Genomic DNA, 23,186 nt, shown 5'->3' on the forward strand with positions numbered 1-23,186 from the left:
GCCTGCTGGGCGTGGGGGCTGTGAGGACCCCACCTCCAGGAAGCGGGAAGCTCCCCGTCAGCCTCTGCCTGCAGGTCTCCCTGACTGCTGGCAGTTTCGGATGAAAACAAGCTGCCCCTCTCCCCTTATCCTGCAGAATCTCTGCTTTCAACCAGGATGTTCCCTGCAGGAAGCCTTCCTGAATCCCTGCCCCAAGCTACCCCAGAGTTCTCTCCCATCAGACCTGGTGCATTTGTTCAAGTTAATTTAATGTCCTATGCACTTGTCTGTGTCTCTCCGAAGCCATGTCTTGAACGCTGACCCATGGCCCTGCGTACCATGGGTCAAGTAACATTCTGGATGAGCAAATGAAATGGCCACTGTGGAAGGCCAAATACTGCCCCCAAAGATGCCCACGCCCTACCTCCCAAAGTCTGTGAATACGTTACCTTACAGTATCTCTCTGTGGTTGACTCAGGTCCCCCAAAAGATGTGCGGAGATCCTAACCCTCAGCACCTGTGTGATCTTATTTGGAAAGAGTGTTTCTGCAGATGTAACCAAGTTAGTCATTAGGGTAAGTCTTACCCCATTAAGAACGGGGTCCTTCTACAAAGGATCCGGGCTCAGACACACAGGGAGACGGCTGTGCAATGCCGGAGAGCCAAGCCCTGCCAAGGACGAGGTCCCTTTTTTCCTAGAGCTTCCAGGAGGAAGGCTGCCCCACCAATACCCTGATTTTAGGACTTCCGACCTCCAGAACTGTAGAATACATTGGTGTTGTTTTAAGCCACAGGGTTTGGGGTTATTTGCTACAGCAGCCACAGGAAACTCATCCAGCCAGGTTTCCTCCTGCCTGGGAGGTGAGACCAAGGCCAGGAGACAATGTGGGAGGGGTGGGGGTGTGTGAGGCTGGGTGCCCTTCTTTCTCTGCAGACCCTTAGGAAGCAGGACAAGCCGGCTCCATACGCAAGGTGGCCCGAAGGCGGCTGCTCAGACGGAGGCGGCCCGCAGGCTTGGGCCTCCCCTCCCTGCAGCCCCTGAGCCCTGTGTGGCCCTGGGCCTCCCTGCTCCACAATGCCTGGATTGATCCCAGGGCCTGCGGTCAACGAGGGAGGGTGGTATTATTGAGCTGGCATCGTGACAGTCCTGGCTTGAGTTGGCTGGGGCGGATAACTGTCTGCTGGTGACCTTCTGGGCCTACCGACTACTCTCCATGAACAAAGAAAAGGCTTCATTAAGGATTCCCATCAGCAGGGCAGTCCCTGAGGATTCTGAGCGAGAAGACCCGTGGGGGAGGAAGGAGGCCCTCGGCAAGGCAGGGGGACGGGAACTGCTGCGGGGTAGCGGGGGATCCCCCCTCTGACGACAACAGTAATGCCAGGGGCAGATGCTGAGCAAACACTGGGCCTGCTTTATCAGTTCATCCCCACCTTTACTGCCGAGGGAAGGAACTCCTATCCCGCTTTATAGCTGGGGACCTCGGCTCAGAGGGGTTGAGCAAGTTGCCTGAGGTCACCCAGCCAGAGGGCAGCAAAACCAGATGCAATATCAGGACCAGCTGACCCCAGATGTATCCCCACCCTGACCTCTCCTGGGGCCCTCATTCTGCTCAGAGGGCAATTCTCTCCTCATATCCCAGGAAGAAATGCATCTGGGGAGCTGCCAGGCCTTGCCTTGACCCATGAGCCCCCCTCAGAGAGAACTGCCTGCTGCCTAAGGTGAGAGTAACTCAATTGGGGGTTCATTTTCAAAGAAGAAATGCTTGCCAACCTTCTATGTAAAATAAGCAGATTTACATTTTTATTGAGGCTGCTCTGATTATGGGGTGGATGGTGAGCTGGAGCCGGTCAAGACCAAAGGGTTGGGGGTCAGTTGGTCTTTGCCATCGGCCAGGGAAGGGATGCTGGGGCTGCCCGTGCGGTGTGGTGCCAAGGGGAGGGGAAGGTGGGAGGCGCCTGCTGATGGTGGCCTCAGGAGGCGCCTGAGGGCTGGGGGCAGCCTGCATGGACACAGCGAACCGTGGAGGGAAGGGCAGGTGAGCCAGTGGAGAACGGCGGACTTGGGCCAGGGCAGAAGAAGGGATAGTGGCTAAACAGGGGACTGGGGATTGACTGTCCATTTTACCGACAGTGGAGAGACCTGGGTTCAAGGAAGAAGTAGAGAGTCCGTGATGGACTCAGACCTGGAAGGGAGGCGGGTGAGATCCCGTGTGAAGATGGGGCACTCAGCCCAGGCGCCTTGTAGGGGCGCGGTGAATGCAGGGGAGGTGTTGGGCTGGGCCCTCCATGGAGTACAAGTGGAAAATGAGCAAGCAGACCCAAGGAACAGCCGGAAGGCCGCCGTGGGGGGTACATTGAGTTCGTACCTGTGTCGTCCACATGGGTGTGTAGTTTTCTCCACTAGGCCCTGGGTCTTCCTAAAGGAGCAGGGTGAGTTGAAAGGGGGTGACCAAAGCCTGGGGTTCTTCCCAGAAGCTGTGACAGATGGGCCACAATGCAAGGGAGCTAAAGATACTGGCAGGCTTGAGCCAAGATGGTGAAGGCCAGCCTGGCTGGGCAGGGAGGCAAGTCCAGCCAGCGGGGCACAGATGGATGGTGAGGGCTGGGGGGTGCGTCAAGAGGCTGCAGGATTCTCCAGCTTTCCCACTCAGAGGGTGGTGTGGGGGCCAGCAGCACGGGCGCCGTGCGGAACCAGGTCAGACACGCAGAGTCACAGGTCCCATCCTGACGGCCAGAGCGGGGATCCGCACGGGGAGATGTGCCGTAGCGCACCACCGTCTGAGATGCGGTCCGCAACGAGGCAGGTCTGGGACAGGGACTGTGGGAGATGAGAGGGAGGCTGGGGCAAGTAGCCGCAGAAGGGAGATCTGATTTTAAGGTTTCAGTGAAGCAATCCCGCGTGATGACAGAGGGCAGGGGGTGGCCTCATTCATCCTCAGTTAGCACATCTGTGAAATGACTCTCATCACAGTCCGATGCATCTGGCCATAGTCCCAAAGAATGATAGTGTTTTGAGAACTCCACTTTGGCCTTCACTCTAATCCCAGCTGCACCTCGTCCTAAGCATGCGACCTTAGACAAGGGCTGAATCTCGTTAGGCCCGGAGCACTCCGCCTGTATAAGGGGCACAACAGGGGTGGCTGTAGAATGGAAAATACAAGCCCACACAGTTCTGTTCTACTGCCTGTTTTGAAAACATGCATCTGTTCCAATATGACTGATATATTTGGAAACAATCTGAGCATAACCTGAGGTTTGCATTTGCTTGTTAGTGATTCTGCCTCCAAGAAACACCAGGTAAACGCAGAAAACCGCACGCAGCTGATCGGAGCAGCAGTTACGCTCAACACGCACGTTTCCGAGTATCCTCAGCTCACCTCATGTGTTATGAGCTCACCACCCACATCTGGTCTCACATCTTTCCTTTTCATTTCAGACAACCCTGCTTCTACCACTTAACAGTCACTCACAAGCTAGCTGCAAACCTCCGATGCCCACTCCCACAAGCAAGCATCAGGTCTTTTCCAAGGAAAAGTGAGATATTTTCTGCAGTATGTATGCATTTCCTAACAGGTATGTGTGAAACTATGTAATTGTCTTTATTAGGCTCCTCTCTTTTTTTGTGTTTCTAATGAAGTTTTTGAGTGTTGTTCCCACACCCGTCTCCCCCATTAGCACTGTGGTTTTTATTGTGTGATTTTGCATTGTGATGATTTTTACAAACATTTCTACCGCATTATAGCAGAAGTGACTGCAAGGTGCTTAGCACGGTGTCTGACATTCGGACAGCACTCAAGAATTGTGTCCTCATGGGTTTATTATTACTGTAAATCATTAACCCGATGGGAGTGCCACAGTGTGCCAGACACTGCGTCAGGCTGTGCGTATCAGCAGTAATGACGATGGTAAGACTGTAGTCTCCATGCTCTTTGGGTACCATCAGCTCTGATGTTTACATGAAAATGGTACCGCTGCCGCCACACTGTGCTTGGAAACATGCGGTCCCCCAGTTTCATTTCTGGGCCTTTCAGTTCCCGCCACAACCTGCCAGGATGACAAGCTGCCCAGGAGGCAGCTGGGAAGCAGCTGAACACCCGGGCCCTGGGCATCTCCAAGTCCCAGAGAGCAGAAGGGAACAAGGGCTTGTGCATCCCTGAGCAGGAACGACTGTCAGGACCCCGTCAATGAGCACAGAGGAAGGCGGCTGATTAATGCTAAGGAGGGTGGGACAGGGGTGCTGGAGGCATTAACTTGCCGGTGAGGGTGTAAACCCTGGCACGCTCTGCCCGGCTGTGCCCTGCCCCCTGGTCTTCACAGGCTCCGGATTTCCCCAGGTCAGATGTTTGTGGGATAATGGATGCTGATAGGCTGGAGGATGCGCCACCCCAGCCTGCCCAGGCAGGTCGGGGGGGAGCAGGGGAGAGGCTTCCCTGACCTGCAGGGCTGCCCCGCAGCACCAGCCAGGTGGGGGGGTGGGGGGTGGGATGCCTTCCAGACAGGCCTGGCTCAAGGTCAGGCAGGGCTGATGCTCTTTCTCTCCACCTGAGGTCCCTGCATTTCTCCCGAATCCCAAGGCTCAGGCACCTGGGCAGGGAGAGCATCTGTTCCCTGTGCCCCACAAGCTCTGGATCACATCTCCCTTTGTGAGAGAGTCTTGCCCGCCCTTCCACCGAGGACAGAAACTTGTGTCCAGCGCTGTGCTGAGGGCTTTGGGGTCAAATGCCATAAGGGGTGGTGGGCACCAGTAGAGGAGGAGGGTTGTTGACTGTGTGTGTTTTACTTGCTGTGTGACCTTGGGCAAGTTGCTTAATCTCTCTGTGCCTCCATTTCCTTACCTATAAAATAGAGGTAATAATAAAAAATAAATAAATCAGGCACTGTTTATTTTTAAATGTGCACTTTACATTGTGATAATGCATTTATTCCTCATCAACTAGTCTGTGAGGTCACATTTAATTTTATTAAATTTGGCTGATAACCAAGGCACAGATAGGTTAAGCAACTTGCTTAAATCACACAGCCAGTAGATGGCAGAGCCCCCGGAGGCTGCCTCTAGGTTTTGTGTTCTTAACCACCATGCTCTAGCTCCCACCCAGTAAGGACGTAATGTGGTAGTACCTGCAATGCGCTTACAACAGAGCCTGGCACGAGGCACGTGGTAAGCACTCACTAAGAGGTAGCTGCCACTGGGGTTATTGATGTTATTACTGTTCACTTAGTCCTCTGTCCTGGGAGAAGGCACTGCCCTCAGCCCCCTCTTCCAGCCTGTAATACTGGGCCCGACATCACTCATCTAGGACAAGTCTTGCCCAGCAAGCCAGGCTGGGTTGCAGAGCTGAGCCCGGGCTGCCACAACACCTTGTGTAGAGAGCTGTGATTAGCTGCCCTGAGCCCCAGGGCGCAGAGCTGACTCCTCTCCCCACCCTTACCAACATCTGCTCAGACCCTCGGCATCTGGCCCCACGGACCAGCGCCCGGCCCTGACCTTCTGGCCTTCATTCAGCAAGAGTCACCTCTACTTCTGCCCCTTCTCTTTGGGTTTTCCAAAGTCACCCTCGGAGGTAACTTCAGAGGTACTTGGTGGGGAACCAGACCCGAACTGCATTAACAAGGCCCTGGGGACCCGCGCGTGGGCTGCCATCTGGAAAAGGCGATCTGCTCCCTGCTGACACTGAACTGGGGACATCCCAGCACCTGCCAGTCACCAGGGGTGGAGACTCCTCTTGGGGCAAAAAAAACACAGGGCCGAGCCCACCTTGAGCCTCTTACAAGGAGAAATCCCCTGAATGGGCCTGAAAGGGGCATGGCAGGCGTATGAGGGGGTGCAGCACCACGGCAGCCACCAACCCCCAGGCATCTGTCTAGACTATTTGCCTGCCTGAGTGCATAACTGAGTCAAGATCTAATTACTTTCTGTGTCCTGGCTGGAAGCCAAGCGGAGGGCCCCTGCGGGAGGATGCGGGGAGAGGGAAGGAGGGAGGGAGGTTCTCAGGGCAAGGGGGTCTCCAGTCCAGCTGCGTGGGGAGGAGCAATGGTCATCTCATTTCCATACATCGGAATAACCCAGATAACAAACATATGTGCCTCTGATGGAGAACACCTCCCCCGCCTCCCTAAGGACCCAGCCACGCATGCCCGCCCTGTACCCATCTCTGCACAATGGTTAACAGGGATTCAGACCAACTTCCAATCTGTCAACTTCAGGTGATGAATGAACAAACCCCTCCTAATTCGCATATTAAATTCCTTGTGTTGAAAATAAATAGCCTCAGTTCATCAGAGAAGAACTTTCCTTGGGAGCCTTTCATTAAAGCACAGCGGATGCTTCATCTGCCCGTTCTGTTCTGCACTCTGGGGAGTCTGGGTGCGCGGCCACCTGTCCGAGGCTGCCGGGATTGGCTGCGGGAAATCCACCAGTCACTGGAGACTGGGAGGAGGTAAGCGGGGAGCAGGGAGGGTGTGGCTTGTGTGTGCACACCTGTGCACTCTAGATTGTTCTGTGCACTGGGGCCGGCTGCCAGTGCGTGTCCCTGGCCCCACTGCTAATTTGCAGTGTGACCTTCGGTGTATCAGTTCACCCCTGGATCTCAGTTCGGGCATCTGTAAATGGATTGCTCAGGCTGCCCTGTGGGCATCAATCACAGAGTGTGCCCATGTGGTGGGTCGCGCTGGCTACGGAGCTGTCCTACTGTGTCAGCAGAAGCGAGGCTACATGGGGGCATTTGAGAGAGCAGCTCCTCTCTGCCTGTCCCAGCTTTAGGGGAAACCCAGGGCTTCAGGGAATGTCCTCCCTGCCCTGTCCCCAGGGGTTCTTGAGGCCATCATGCCTCAGAGAGATGCGCTGAGCCCCAGAGACACAGAGAGAGCTCAGTGGGCACCCAAGGGGAGAGAGGCAGGGCCGGACGCGGCGATCTGGGCGCCAGCCTCCCGCCTGCAGGGCCAGGCAATGCCTGCCACCGCAACACTGTGTCCCTCCCATATCCTGAGATCTCAACCTGACGAGGGAAATGTCACTGAATCAAACTGGATCTTGGAGTCCTCGCCTTCTACCGTTGTCAGAACACTGCACAGCTGGGTAGCCCAGTGACATGCAACGGCACTGCGGGGAGGAGGCTCAGGGGCTTGGGTGTGAATTCTGATTCTGACACTGCAGAAAGCCATTTTCCTCTCAGAGCCACAGTGCGTCCCAGCATAAGACAGGGAGAGGGCTTAGCTTAGATGCCAGCAGGGCCATTGTGTGGCTGTGTGACTCCCAAGGCCCTGGGCATGTGCCCTCCAGCCCCCAGTGTCCCTGTCTTCGGTCCAGTGAGGTGACACCCACCACCCACCTCCGGCTTCCTCGGGAGCAGGGGGCTCGCTTCCTCCCCGAGCCGGGACCCGTGAATGAGTGTGAGGAAACACGTCGCTATGGAAACTGAGACAGCCAATATTTCAGACACTCTGCTTTCCCTTTCCTTCTTTCTCCTTCATTTTGAACTTATTTATCTAAATTGGCATAATTACTGCGTCGTCAACCCGAGGCACAGGAAGCCAGCGATGTCCCTCACTGTGCCACCTGCCCTGACCCCCCAGGGTCTCCCCCGCCCCCATCCACCTCTCTCCTGGCTTCTCCATCACTCACCAGCAAACCCTGAGGCTGGCTGGTCCCCTCCAGTCCAGGAAAAGCCGGTTCTAAAGCAGGCGGTGGCCTCCACCCCAGCGTGGGCTGCAGGGCCTCGGGGCCTTGTTAGGAAGCGTCCTCGGGCACCTGTGGAAGCTGGGTGGGAGCCACTACAGGTAACAGGCCCCATGTTTTCTTCCAACAGAGGCTTCAGTCTCCCCACCTGCACTTCTGCAGGACGGCCCAGAAGGGACATGAGTGCATGATTTACACTCCTGCGAGCTGGAGCCTTTTGCTCACTGGGTGAACGAGCTGGGCCAGGCTGTGGGGCTCTCTGAGCCTCCGTCTTCTTATGCGTGCAGTGGAGCTGTGCCCTGTGCACCCCACACCGAGGAACCAGGGCGGCATTGCTGAAGGCACCTCTATGCGACAGGATGTACTGTCTACTTGGACTGTCACGAGACGGCATGGACCAGGCAGAGAGAGCCCAACAGGGGCTGGAGGGTGGTCAGCCAGTTCTCCCTCCCTTGCTCCCGGGCCAGGCCAGCTGGGCCCAGGCCACGCCCGTCTGTGACTCTAGCATGGCAGGGCGTGCCCACGGGGGGCGACTGGCTCACCTGGGGCAGTCCTGGGGAGCACCAGTGCCTCGCTCTAGGTCACTGGTTCTTAAGGGACTGCTGCGAACCCCCGAGGCACATTAGGCATTGTTCAGACAATTTTCGTTCTCCCAGTTGGGGGAGGGGCTACTGGCACGTAGTAGGTGGCGGCTTGGGATGCTGCCGGACACCCCGCCACCCAGAATGATCCTGCCCCAAATGTTAATAGCGCCCAGGCTGAGACCCCTGCTCCAGCTGTTATTGTCCCCCAGGGCAGCACAGGGGTGGTCTGGGGGTCCCTCAAACTCCACTACTGCCCTGCTATTGGAGGCCCGCCCTGTGTGTGCAGACACGGAGCCCGCTGGGCTCCCTGCAGCCCCCCTCCCTTCCCGGGATCCTCAGGAGCGGGGGGGAGGGCCTCTGGGTCAGGGGAAGGACAGCACACTTGGCTGGGGGCCTCCTCCTCCTCGCGGCCCACCTCCCCCATCCCTCCCTGAGGATTACGACATTTCTAAACTCGTTAACTTTTAATTACTACCTTCCCTGTGCCTGAGTACACTGGCTCCGTGCCACAGACATCTCTATTAAAATTCAATTTATGCCCATCATAACTAATTCCTGCACTTCAGCTTTCTCACCCGCAGCCTTCAATTTTCAGACAAGGTGTCCAAACTCAGGCCAAACTGGAGTGAATCTCCAACGAGGCTGGAAGAAGGCAGAGGGATCCGGCTCCACTGAGGAAGTGAGAGAGGACCTCCCAGGAGTGAGGCCCTGGCTAGAAAGGACGAGGTGGGGAAAGTCTGCCCCACCAGGTGGACAGGTGCCTGGTATGTACCTGGTGGCTTCTGGGCCACCCTTTCCGTTTTCAAAGCCATCAATGACCAGACACCCTTCCACATACTTGATCTCATACAACACTCACAACCGCCTGGGAAGTAGCTCCTAGTGTTACTATCCCCATTTAACAGACTGGGCAACTGAGGCAGGGATTAGTAATTTGCCCAAGGGCACACAGTGGGTCAGTGTCAGGACTGGGACTCATACTGGGGGCTGCTTGGGAGATCAGGAAGCATAGGTGCGTAAGAACAGGACAGGCGGTTTTAAATAACAGAGACAGCTGGTAAATTAGCTGTCCAGCCCCTCAGTGAAGAGGGGCAGTGAGACACAGGGCTGGAAAGGGGCACCTATGGGTCACACAGCTCCGTAAGATGGCCGACAGCCCCCACTGACTGACCCATCCACTTCTCCAGTCCTGACCTCCTTGTCCCGGTTGGCCCCCTTGCAGCCCCTCCTGCCTCCGCGTCTGTGCACGTTCCCCCCCTCCCTCGGCCTCCTGCCCAGGCTATAGCTCTACTCTTTTTCTAGGTCTCAGTGTCCCCAGGGACGCTTTCCTTGACCTGTGCTTTCCCGATAGCACTAATCAAACCTGCAGTCCTGTAACACCTGCAGAAGTACTGGATTCCGCCTCTGCGCTGGACCACATGCTCTGTGAGGACAAGGCCCTCCGGTCTCAGTCACCACTACGTCACCAGGGCCCACTGTCTGCGAGCCACAGGGCCTCCTCCCATTCGCTGCCCCGCCACACCCGATGTCTATTCCCCTCTGGGGTCAGGCTCCACGTCTTCCAGAGGCTGCTCTAAACTTCCCTGGGACACTGTCTTGGCCTTTGTCACCTGCAGTCGCTCCTTAGTCCCGGCACTTATGGGCCATGAGTGCACATCTTGCTCCTCGGCTAGAACTAATGTTTGCAAAGGGTGGCGGGTGGGCAGGGCAGGCACTGCCTCTCCTGTGTCCTCCTTGCCTAGCTGTGTGCCAGGCAGAAGGTCCTATGCCTGTCTGATGAATGAGCAAACGGCGGCACCTTCTGACGTTCCTTCACCAGGCCGGGAGGGAGAACGCCTGGCTCTTGCCCTGCTTCTACAACTTCGGGCCTTGGGCAGGGAACTGAAGCACAGAGCATCGCATTCCCATCAGAGGCTCTCCTGTAGGAGCTGCTGATGGTTAGGGATTGAGGACAAAAACCTAAGGGAAAGTGGCTGGTCTGGGGCCCAACGCGAGGCAGACCATCATTTGGAGTGTTTGTTAGGAAGAGTTAACACATGTGGTGCACTTTGGACAGGGCTGGGCTTGTGGAAAGTTCCATGTGTTAGCCCCGAGGAGTTCTCTTTCTGCCCTGGTTTAGAAGGCTGGCTGGGGCCATGCCCAGAAAGCTGGACCCTGGCAGTGCCACTGCTCTGGGAGAAGACAAGCATGCATGACAGCCTGGAGCAGCGAGAGGGTCTCAGGTTTGAGTCCTGAAAGATCCTGGCTGAACCATGACTCTCCAGGTCTGGCTGTGTGACCCTGGGCAAATTGCTGAACCTCTCTGAGCTGTGATTCCTAGCTATGAGGCAGCAATGTAATAGCACCAAACTCCCAGCACTGCTGCTGGTAAGACCCTGCCTCCCTGGCCTCTGCTGCCTGCTCTCACTTCTAAGGGGAGGCCAGAGGATAAGCGAGAGACAAAGCAGTTGGCCTGGAAAGTCTCTCTTCATTCTCTCCTCTGAAGAATTTCAAAGGCGGCAGCTGCGCCCTGTGCATAGCTCTGCGCTTAGCTGGGGCCTCACATTGTGGATCCCTGCCTAGGCCAGACAGAGACCCTGGCTCTCTTCTCCCTGCTGCTGAGCCTGCGCAGGTTCCCACACCACGGCTCCACCTCCAGGGACATCGGCCTAGCACTGGGGCCGGAGACCCACCCTGGAGCCAGCTGGACGCCCAGCCCAGCTCACCTGAGCATCCCCTCTCCACACCTGCCCTTCTGCACACCACCCAGGGGCCATCTGGGGCCTCCAGGACAGGACTTGACCTCGGCTGGTCTCACACCCTTCCTGGGGTTTGAGAGGCCCCCGGCTTCCAGGCCCTTGGGCCAGGAGAATGACGAAGGGCCAGAGGCGCCAGATCGGGAGGCTGTGTGTCCCTGCAGAAAGCCCAGGAATACACTCAGAAGACTGCTTGGATCTGCCGCTTACTCTCTGGATGACTGACAAATTCCGAAATTTCTCTGAGCTTCAGGTTCCTCGTTTGCAGAGGGTGAAAACATTGCTGCGAGATGGTGTGTGTGAAGTTCCTGGCACCAAGCGAACCTGGACGAATAGCCCTCCTCTGCGTGTGCCACTTGGTTATGCGTGGGAATCGTGTGTGTGTGTGTGTGTGTGTGTATGAGATCTGCCTAGCTGATTTGTTTTTCTTCATTTTACATGTGAGAGTAATTATGGGAGGTCTTAACCAGGGCGGGACAAAATAATCTGGCTGATGACTTTGCCAGGACCTGGTCACAAGGACAGGTGGTCTTGGTCCACCCTCCCTCCCTTCTCCCCCATCCCTGCTGCCTGACCTGCCATTTCTTGAGCTGGCGGAGCTCTGTCCCCAGCTGTGCAGCCCTGGCTGGTGAAATGGATGCAAACTGAGGCAGAATTGATTCAGTCTGGGAGATGGCCCGGAGGGGAGAGTGGGAGGGAGTGTGGGAGAGCCATCTGCCGGAAGAGGCTCCAGTGGCAGCGTAAGATAGCCTGACCTTTACAGGAGTTACCATCCGATGCAGTTAGGAAGTTACACAAACACACCTGTGGGCTTTGCACGGACACAAGCTCACAATCGTTCATCATGCATCTGAGACTGTGAAGGAATCACACACGCACTGTAACATCACAGGAGACCTTACACGTCCACTGAGTATTGTGTTCACCCTGCCCCCACTGCCCCCCAGCACACACTGTCAGTTGCTGTGTGACGCTGTGTGCTCTTCCACTGGTAGGGGTGGCGGAGGAACGATGCCCAAACCTTGGGGAGGCTCTTCCCAGGCAGTATCTCACCCATATGGGATCTATCTTTTCTTTAAGAGTCAGATTTTGCTTTGTACACAAGTGGTACCCCCAACTGTTAGAGCTATTTTGTTTCTTAAACTGGGAATTCAAGGATGGTTTCAAAAAAGATAGACTATGTTGCCAACATGGAGCTCTCACAGGACTTGACGAAGAGGAGCTCTAAAAAGGGTCATGGGTCATAGCAGTGTCACTGGAATAGGTGTACAGAGCCCCCAGACCACTTGGGAGGAGCGAGACCTCGCACAAAGGTCTGGTGGGTTTCCTACCCGATTTGTCCCATCATTCTATTGAGATGACACCTTGTATAATCCCAGCAGGTACCATTTATGTTATGTCTGTTGCACCAGGGACTGGGCTTAACCCATAATCTCATTAATTCTCACCATAACCCCCTACAGTAGGCATTCCTGAGCCCAATTCCAAGGTAGGAAACCAAGTGCGGGGTGGCCAAGCAATTCCGCCCAAGGTCACAGAGCTAGTCAGTGGTAGTGTGATTGTGTCAGGTGGGCTGAACCCCATAATGCCCCTTGGGTGGATGTGGACCCACACATAGCCACAGTCACTGGTACTTAGAAAGACACACACACACACACACACACACACACACACACACACACACACAGCCACAGTCACTGGTACTAAGACACACACACACACACGCCTATTCCGTTACAGATCCTATAGAGAATAATGACCCCTGGAGACTGGATGTGAATGCAAACCTCTTCCTTGGAGATGGGGTGGAAGATACAGTTAAGTTTATGGCAGCACTTCCAATCTTATTTTCTCTCGACTTGCTGAGTAAATTCAGCCATCTTTCTGCCTGAAAATTGGATTTCACTACCAACTCAAAGCCTAGGTTTTGTGAGAGACTAGGAAATTCTCAGCAGCAGTCAGAGAACCATGTGGGGAGAATTTGGCTAAACTCCTACATGAGGCAGTTTTCAAAATGCATTTACTTAAAAGGTGAATCTGTGAACTTTTGTTGAGCTAAAAAGTAAGAAAGTGCTAGAAATCCAATGGAGGCTTGTCGCAAGGACCCAGAATCCAGCCCGAAGGCGTCCTACTGGCCAAGTAAGGCCAAGTTTGGGTTACTACCTGCATCAAGATGAATAATGACACGGATGGATTTAAATGCATGGAATAGGAAATATCTATGAGTTAAAAATGTAAATTATTTTACCACAAAAGGAGGTGAGAAAGGGAAGATCTTTTTGTTTTTTTTACAGAAGAATGCAACTAATGTAAAGTCAAAGGAATAAGAGAAATGGAAAATCTGCTTATCACAACCAGCATAGTAATACCTGCTTCAGGTAAGACTCACCAAAGGATACCAAACCCCTGGGTGGGAGATTCCTGGGGCAAATATTCCCACAGTCTCAGGTTATCATCCAAAGGGAAGAAGACACCTCGTAACCCTGACAGCGCAGATATCTGGTGCACATCACCTTGACCAGCTGATCAAACCTGACATCACCAATAATGGGACGAACTCACACTGGGTGCCTTCAAGGATGAAGCATCCACAAGGGTGCACCTCTACATAATGTTCTTGCCAAAAAGGTTTAATGTGAGTCTAATCATGAGGATAGAACTGGACAAATCCAACTGGGGGACATTCTGCACAACTGGCTGAACGCTCAGAAATGTCCATGTTGTGAAGTACAGGAAAAACCACGAGGAATAGTTCTAGATTTAAGGAGGTTAAAGAGTTACAACAACTAAAATCAACGTGGTCCTTGACTGGATCCTGAATCCAGCAACAATAAAAGTGGCCATCAAGGACCTAAGTGGGACACATGGAGAATCAGAGCATGGACTGTGGATTAGATAACAGCATTGTATCGATGTGAAAATTCCTGGGTGTGGAAACTGCCTTGTGATTCTCTAAGAGAATGTGTCTTATTCTCAGAAAATTCTACTAAGGGGTAGTGACATGATGTCAGCAACTAATTCTTAAATAACTCAGCAAAAACATGCATAAATATCTGTGTTTGGAGAAAGCGAGAGTGTGTGCACAATGATGCAAAATATCAACAATTAGTGGGTGGTAAAAGGCATACATGTTTTTATGGTAATGTACTTAAAATTTTTCTAAGATTTGAAAACTTTCAAAATTAAAAGTAAAGAAGGAAAGGAATTAAAAAATAGCTGTTATGAGCCAGGCCCTCACTGGGGATAGGGGTGGTAAAGTAGACACAGGTGTCTTTGGGCTGCCAGACACCCTTTTCCCTTCTTCTGTTAACAACTTTCATCATCCTTTCCACCATGTGGCTCTGGTGTGGGGCCCGCCACACACAGACAGTGTGTCCTGTGGCCTGGAGTAGACATACAGTGCAGACCTGGCCAGTCACGGTACTCTGCGCTTCCGCACACCACAACTGGTCAGGGAGAATCCATGCTGGACCAATCAGAGTCCTTCCCTGGGATTTTATACATGAAATTTTCAGGGAAGTTCCTTATACTTTGAAATCATGTGGCTGGCTATAAGCCTATGATCCTGAACTTCTAGTGTCATTCACCATGTGAAAAAGAAGTCTGAATCCAGAGGTGGGCACAGCTGAGCAGTCCAGATGGGAAAGGGCCTGGCACTATCAAGTTCTCGGTTCTGAGTTCTGACATCCCTGGAACCTGCAGAGTCTCACGTAAATCATCAGAAGGCAGGGTGCAATGGGATGTATTCCGGACAGTGACAAAGGGCAGAGAAAGGCAGAATGAACGTGTGTGGGAGAGAGGTGACTGAGACAACACACCTGTTCAATCAGGAAAGGCTTTCTGCAAGAGCTGGTGCCCTGCAGGAAAAGAGAAGATTCCGAAAGGGGCCATATTCCAGGGGGAGGGGACAGGACAGTTTCCGAAAAGGGGAGAAATGTTGGGAGCCACACAAAGACAACAAGATGGCCACAGTTCATGAGGTTCCGGCTGTCTTTGTGTGGCTCCCAACAGAGAAAGAGGGCACTTGCAGGGAGCTGTGCTAGGACTCAGGACATGAGGGTCCTGTTTGGTGGCAGCATGTCACCTCTGCTGGGAATAGCTGGAGGCGAGGCACATGCTATCAGGAGCAGATCATGAAGAGTTCTGGAGGCCATGCTAAGGAGGGCAGACCTTCCCTCGTGGGTGCAGCGCATTGTGCGTTCCAGGAAAATCCTGACTGACTTGCACCGGGGCATGTGGCCCTAGCCCCGCCACAACGGCCAGTGTTCTTGGAGGCAAGGAGCCGGGACGATCCCCAGTGGAAGCTCACTTTTGTCCCTCTGAATAACTTCCATGCAACTGAGCTCTGAAAGGGAGTATTTGCATTCTCCCTACCACTTTGTTTTCTAGAACTTACACAGTTCGCAGAAAGATTGCTTAGGATATACATTAAGGAAGTGATAGCAGCAATCCCTTAATGAGAAGCAGTGTGGTGAATGGTAAAGAATTCCAGCCCTGGAGTCAGATTATTTTTGAGGCCCAGGGTGAATTGTCTGCTCTCTCTAGTTTGAGATTAAATGCCTCAGTTTGCTCCTCTGTATAATGGGGAAAATAATTGAACCTACTCATAGGATTGCTGGCAGGATTAAATAAATAATCACAGAGAGCACAGAGTATATCTGCCATATAAGGCATTGCCTTTCATTGCCAATTATTGTTACCATCATCGGTAGCTGGACCCTGAACACTACCTGGATGCCTTGAGGGACCGAGAGTTGTTTTCAAAGGATCAGATAAAAAACCAACTCTCCTCCTGGGTCCTGCCTCTGGCTCCCTGCCGGTCGGAGTCAAGGGAAGCCTGGGAGGCCCTGGCACCACTTCCAACCATGATCCGCCATTCACATGCTGCCGGTGTTCCGACTCAAGCACCTCCACCATCCCAGAGGATGCAAGAGACTGGCCAGACTGGCGAGGGGTGCCCAACAGCATTGGGAGCGGCTCTGGGCCCCCCGAGGAGAACCGTCACGGGGGTTTCCCAGGAAGGCTCCCCTAGTCTCCTTGCGGGGCCCTGGAGACCCAAAGCCCAGAGTGGCCGGCGCTAGAGGGCCTCCTGCATCCTGGCCAGGGTCTCTCTCTGCCCACAGGGGGCAAGGTGGTCCTCCTGCCCTGGCCCCTCCCGCTCCTTCCTTGCCAAAGGAGGAGGCCACCCACGAGCCAACCCAGTCCAGAGCCAGGGCAAAGGGACCAGGCGGTAGGGGTCAGAGTAACCTCTGGCCTCCCGGCTTCCCGGCTCTCCTGAAGGCACAGGTCCTTAAGCAACTCAACCCCCTCCTCTCATCTGCATTCCTGTCCCGGGCGGCAGATTTGTATCGACATCCCCAGGGCAAGACAATCTTGTTTCCCCAGCAAAACCGATTGTGTACGTCAGGCCCGGGGATTAATCACCAACCACAGGGTTGGGAGCCAATAAAAAAGGCCGAGATGGGAGACTAGAGGCAGGAGGAAAGGGTGAGACCAGGCTGGGCTGGGGGAGTGGTTCCTTCCGCTCACACCTGCAGCAGCAAGGCTGCCCTCCTGAGGCCCCCTCTCTTGGCCTCCTCTCCTTACTCCCAGCTGGGTGGTGTGTCCTGGGAGGGAAGGGCCAGCCTGAGCTCAGCACATGGACACAGACAGACAGTGGAGATAAACCCAAAGGCCCTGGCAGGGCCCCTCATATCCCACCTGAATTGCCCCACAAAGGATCCCAGTAAGTGCCCCCTTACTGATCCCAGGTCGCCATGCATCCCACCGCTCCTTCGGACCCAGGGCCCTCTAAGAGTCTCCCCCGGAGATAGCAAGGTTCTTCAGGGCGGGGGCCTCTGGCCACATGCACGCCACCGCCCCAGCTGCCTGTAGTGAGCTCCCCACCCTGTCGCTCTTGCCCCACCCACTGCTGCACCAGCCACCTATCTCCACCCCTGACCCCCACCTCTACCCCACCCCCACCCCACCCCACAGCCATCCTCCGCTGGGCTCAGCCTGGAGGGGCCTTTTTACCCTGGGACACAGGGCTGTCTTTGCCTCTCCCCACTTCTGCTCCCCTGCCCCAGTCTCCCAGTACCACTGGAGAGGGTACTCCTGCCTCCAAACTGCCACACAGGCAGCACGGCAGCAACAGCCAAGAGTGGGCAGAGGGAGGGCGCGGCTTGCCTGTACTCCAGGGAGAACTTGGTCAGCTCCCTGTTGTTGTGCAGCCACTTGAACTCCAGCGGCCAGCTGCCCTCTGCCATGCACGTGAGCACCAGGCGGTTCCCCTCCAGGTGCACCTGCGTCCTCACGGGCTCCGTCTTGAAATAGGGGGCCACGTCATCTGTGGGAAACACACACAAAGCTGCTGGTTAGCCCTTGCTCACCGCTGTACGGTCGCTCACTTGGTGCCCTGCGCCCCTAGGCAGCTGGAGCAGGTGCAGGCAGGTAACTTGCCCAAGGTCAGCTGGCTGGGAAGGACTGGACCTCGGGTCAGCCTGATGTCCGAGTGAGTCCTCCATGCCCACCAACCAGTTCCCCCTCTCTCCTCCCAGTGCACACCAGCCTCACTGCCTCTGCAGCCACCCTGATGCTCTAGGAGCTTCGGGATCCCGATCGTTCCACACCCTGTGCTTCCAGATTCCTCCCTCCAGGGCAGGAGGAAAGAGGGACACTTAACTGAAATGAACCTCAGCCAAAAGGAGTGTTAATGTCACAAGGAAAATAGGGAGGTGGGCTGACTCAAGCTGCAGGTGACAGGGTGTACTGAATCCTGCTTCCCCAGGCTGGGAGAGACCCCTCTAAGGCACTGAGGGCAGAATCCGCCAAGGGGAGCCCTCCGCTGTCAGGCTGCTTGATCCCTCCATCCCCACTTGCTCAGATTTAGCCAGAATTAGAGGTCCAGGGTCTTCAGACAGGTTCACCTTTGTGCCAAGGCTTCATTCTGGGCTCAAGTACAGACTGACAACTCAGCGGCAGCTGTAATGCACAGTTAGGGCCCAGGTCAACTGGCCAGGCTACAGAGCACCCTCACCCGACGCCCAAGGTCTCCATCTCATGAATGTACACCTTGTGATTATTTGGGGCAGTCCTCCTTGAACCCATCCCTGCTACTGACCCTCACCGTGGGGGCCACTGGGAGAGCAAGTCAGGCACATGCGAGGACCTGCCCTTGACCACTGTCTGTCCACTGATGTTTCAATCGCTCATGAACCTGGTGCTACTTCCCTGAAGGCACATCTCTGTGCCACTATTAATAACTGCCATGTGAGCATACTGCCTTACAAAACACCTGGAAATGCACCACTTTCAGAGCGTGTACTCTGGAGAGAGCGGTCACCGCCCCCCCACCCCACTCCAGTCCCTTGCTTTTGGGATCCTAGTCCACCCCTGGCCAAGCATCAGAGGCCGAGAAGCAGGGAGGCACCCATTTGACAAGGAAACTGATTCTCTGCCTGCGGAGGCAGCCCGCTCTGCCCTCTGTTTAACAAATGGGCACATTCGCACTTCAAAGGCACATTCATATTCTCCAGCAGCTTTCAAGAGCCCTTTGAATCTCGTTTTAAAAAACCCTCTGTTAGTTCCTGTCATCACTCGTTTGTTTTAAAACAATAACATTCCCAGCCCCCTAGTGACTAAGTCCCTTGGATGTGGGGCTGACTCAGAGCCAGAACACTCAGAGGGGAAGGCGGCTTGTGCGCCTACACACACACACACACGTGCACACACGCGCGCTGCACGCAGACACCCTCGCCTCTGTAAGCCAGCTCGCTGGGCAATTTTCTCCCCAGTCCGCATTTGCAGTTCATTTCTCAGACTCCCTGGGGGCGCCAGCCTGGAGCCGAATGACTTTTGCTTGGCTGGGTTGCTTCCAGTGGCTGCTGAAGATAATGACCTGGGGGAAGAGGAGGGGGCGGGGGATATCTTTCCCTGAGAACCTGCTGGGTCCCCAGCTGGATGGAGCTGGGTACTCTGCATCCCTCATCTCCTGTTATCCTCCCAGGGTGGCCTGGGAGAGAGGCTCCTATCCCCAAGCCCCTGCAGTGCAATCAGCCCCTGCCCCCCACAAAGGTCCATTGCCATCTGATACAGGGGTCTTGATGGGCCAGCCTTTGTCCCAAGGCAGGAGATGGCAGGGCGATGGGGAATGTGAGGCGTAGGAGACGCTGATGGGAAGGAGACCGGCGGAGACAGCAGCGTGTATGCACACGTGTCCCTGTGTATGGATCTGTGTGCATCTGTGTATGTATGCAGGTGTGTGATCGTGTTTGTGTATTTACGTGTGTGTTTGTGTTCAAGTGTGTGTCTGTGTGTGTTTTTGTACAGGAACCGATTTCTGTGTCATGAACGCACAGGTGGGTAACACAAATCATTGACCTTGAACAACTTAACCTTTTAGCACCTCAATTTCCTTAGCTGTATCTGGGGATATGTTTGTTGTGAGGATTAATAAATTAGAAGACAAAGTGCTTAGAAAAGTACCTGGCACATGCTATAAGACAGTGGCTTCTATTCCTGTTGATCACATCCACACATGGGCAGATTATCCCAGAGACAAGAGCTCAGACTCTGTTGGCAGGTACTGGCAGCTACTTGCAGCCTTAGTCCTAGGATTGTGCAGTATACAACCTGTACAACTGTACACCATGGCCCAGTGAGTGAGCCTCCTGCTCAGTGGGAAAGGGACAACTGAGAATGGACGGAAACTGTGCATAGAAAGAATTAACATTACACAGATGTCATTCTCTTAATTTTTCCTCACTTTGGAGATACACAGAGGACAGATATATTTTTTTTTTTAACTAGACAGTGATTCTAAAGTTCACATTAAAAAAAAAAAAAAGAATAGCCAAGCAAATTCAGGGAAAGAGCAGTAGGGGAGATGAGCATAGGTACTGAACTATATTATAAAGCTGCAATTATCATCAATAATAAGATGGTGAAGCGACAGACTTGGGCATCCAGAAGTCGAACTCAGTACATGGGATTATTTAACATGTGATGAAAGTAGAGTCTCAAGTCGGTGGGAAGAGATCAATTATTCAACAAGTCACTTCGGAATAACTAGGGAGCCATTTGGGGGGGAAAAAATTAAAGTTGAATATCTTCCTCACACTTTACCTCAAAATAAATGTTAGATGGATCAATGTTTTATGCATGAAAAATGAAATTCCAGAAGAACTGGAAAAAAAAAATCACAGAGGTTAAAAAATATATAATCTTGGTGAAGCAAAATGTCTGCCAAATACTTTCAAAGTACTATACAAACCCCAGGAAGTCATAAAGCAGATTGATACCTTCAACTATATAAAAATTCCACCTGGAAAAAAAACTACCCGTAAACAAAAGCAACAAATGACAAACTGGGGGAAAATATCTGCAACTTTTATCACAAACAAAGACCTCATTTTTTTGGATATAAAAAAATATTCCCATAAATCAATCAGAAAAAGAGGAACAACAGAAAAATGGGCAAAGGATAGGAACTGTTCACAGAAAAGAATTACAAGTAACTGAAATATATCCAAAGATGCTGAACCTCATGATAAAGAGAAAGGCAAAAACTCAATATGACATTGATGCCGGGGTTCTTGTTTGTGGAGTTGAAGAATGAATTTCGCCAACACCCAAGGCAGGAGAGCCAGGGAGAGGCTTTTATTGAGAGATACAGTGAGGGGACAAGAGAGCCCGTGGGGGTGCATTGTCTAGGGGCTTTATAGGCAGTTGATTTTTGGGAACGTGAAGAAAAGCTTAGGGGTGTGGGCTTGTTAAGTGGTCCCTGAATATTTAGAATTAACTTAACATAAAGAATTTCCTGCTTTGATTTCTCCCTGGGATACCCGGCGTCTTGGTCAGGGGAGCATATCAAACAAGGCCGCCTGCCCAGCCTCCAAGGTGAGCTGAGTTATTGTCTGTTTGCTAAAGAGTTAAGTTAAGAATCTTAGTTCTTAAACTGCCTGGGTGTTAAAATGCACTCTTATCTTGAAGGTGGAATCCTTCCTGCCTTTTACTATGTTGTTTACAGCTGGGTCTGCAGGCTAAATTAGTAGCCCAGTTTGCAAAATCACCTCATCAGATCTGAAGGAGAGAAGACAGCACATAGGCCTGGGCCTTTAGCATGCTAAGGTGAAGCTTACACATGATTACAAATGATTAGCATAATAAAAACATGTGATCTGATCTTGCTGAAGAATGAATGACCCTAGAGCTTAATGTTTAACACAGAGTTTTATAGGGGTTTTCCTTGCATGTAGTTACATTGCTCTGACAGCAAATATCCTGCCTTGCTTTTTCCGGAGGCTATTCTGCCTAAGCCCATGGTCCCTGTCTCAATACCATTTTTGCCCTATCATTTCAGCCAAAAGCTGAACATATGATAAGACCCTGAACTGGCCAGCCTGTTGGAGACCCAGGCGTGCTTGCACATGGCTTGGTGGGACTGGAGCTGGGCTCCACACGTACAGACAGCAATCTGGCAATTCTACCAAAACTAAAAATGCACCCTCCGCTCCCCAAATCCGTCGACTCCTGGAGGACCTTCTCCTCCACAGACACACCTGTGCATGGGGGAAGGGGCAGCATCTCACAGCACATGATGTTGTGGAAAAGCTTGGAAACCACTTAGATGTCCATCCACAGGGCACCAGAAATGGTTGTGCCTCTGGACAAGAGAATTCTCTGCAGCACGAGGTTCCAGAACCATTTTTGAGAACCACTGTTAGGTGAAAAAAAAGCCAGGTGTAGAATGGGGTGCATGACCAGCTACCACTTGTGTACAAGTTATCTTCCCTTCAAGGGTAAAAATATACTTGCTTGTGCAGCACAGGCCTTTTCACAGGGGTCACATAACAAATTGGACTTGGTGATACCTAGGGAAGAGATCTGGGTGGCTGACGTTCACTCCATACCTTTTTGTTCCTTTTATATTGTGCCCACTGGTATGGATTACTTGCTTATAATCAGATACACACTCGTATGGTAAAGTGCAGGGTGAGCAGTCACTGTCTGCCTTGCTGGTGACAGAGGAAAGGGCAGGTCCTCTGTGCATATGAGGCACAGGGAGTGGCATGGCTGGGGGCTCCTGACCACCAGGGCCTGAGCCCCTTGAAAGAAGAGCAGCCTTCAGAGGCAGACAAGAGGCCTCAGTCATGGGTTTCCCGTAACAGCTCAGGGGCGCCTGGCTGCCTTCCCCTTGATGTTCCCATAAATATGGCCATTGTCATCTTCCCTCTCCAGGCTCCAGGCTACATGGGAAGCTTATCTCGGCTTCAACCTCTCCCCTCCATCAGCCCCTGCACAATAAAGTCTTTCTCTGGAGTCCCTCCATCTTTCCTGGGATTTGATTTCCCAGACAGCCAGGCCTGGGAACCCCACCTCCCCTGGAGCTGGAACCTTGCTGGCTGGGAGTGGCAGCGAGGGTAAAGACCTCCACCACCGCATAATTGGCCAACAGATGTCTGTCTGCCCTCCAGAGCCAGCTTCAAGGGGCACCAGACCCAGACAAATCCCCCTCCTGGCACTGAACCACCCCAAAGGCTCCGTTGGGAGCTTCCTCCTGGGCATACAGCAGTGGCCCTGGAATGCTTGGGGAAAGGGCTGAGGGTGGTGGGAGTCCTGCAAACTTCTTACCCCACCAGCCCCTAGTCTCTGCACCGTCACCTTTGTCCTGAGTTGACCTCCATGCCCTCCTAGCTGGTTCCCTGCTGGAAAATCAGTGTTCCCTGGAGCTGTCCTCCAACCTGGTCTCCTCCCTGGAGCTGGCTGGCCACAGACCTGAGCCAGCCGGGCCCTGGTTGGAGGAAACTGGGACTCAGGACAGGCGCCTCTCACCACCCCTCCCTTGTCCTGCACCCCCACGCCTGCTGCCTCCACTTCATTCTACCTGTGCGACTTTCCCTCCATGAAGTACTTCATATCCGCCATCTCGGTTAGGAGTCATGAGAACCTCTCAGGGAAGGTGCGAATGTCCCCATTTTACAGATGAAAAAACTGACACTCAGGAGGTTTTACTCATTTGACTCTGCCACACAGAATAAACTCCAATCTGTGCCTGATACAGGCCGGTTGTCCTGCTCTTTGTACCCCGACCTGTGGCCCCACGGGTGGTAAGTGAGGAATGGTGGCCTCTCTCAGGCACCGGTTTTGAAGCCACAGGAGGGATCACGCTGGTCATGTGGCAGGGGTGTTCCCGCACCAGCTTCCAATGTCACGCCCCAGAACTAGATCTGG

The 23,186-nt window shown here is 53.4% G+C and overlaps 1 protein-coding gene across 2 annotated transcripts in view; it reads right to left on the minus strand.

Annotated features, from left to right (window-relative positions):
- The window catches only part of SDK2 (sidekick cell adhesion molecule 2), a 239,661-nt gene that overhangs the window by 109,657 nt on the left and 106,818 nt on the right, over positions 1–23,186 (minus strand). For both annotated transcript variants that reach the window (XM_036997308.2, XM_036997307.2), the window contains exon 2: positions 17,142–17,301. In XM_036997308.2, the coding sequence (XP_036853203.2) occupies positions 17,142–17,301 (160 nt within the window). The remainder of the gene's footprint in view (positions 1–17,141; positions 17,302–23,186) is intronic.

This window comes from Manis javanica, chromosome 4, assembly GCF_040802235.1.
Source record: "Manis javanica isolate MJ-LG chromosome 4, MJ_LKY, whole genome shotgun sequence".
Classification (NCBI taxonomy): Eukaryota; Metazoa; Chordata; class Mammalia; order Pholidota; family Manidae; genus Manis; species Manis javanica.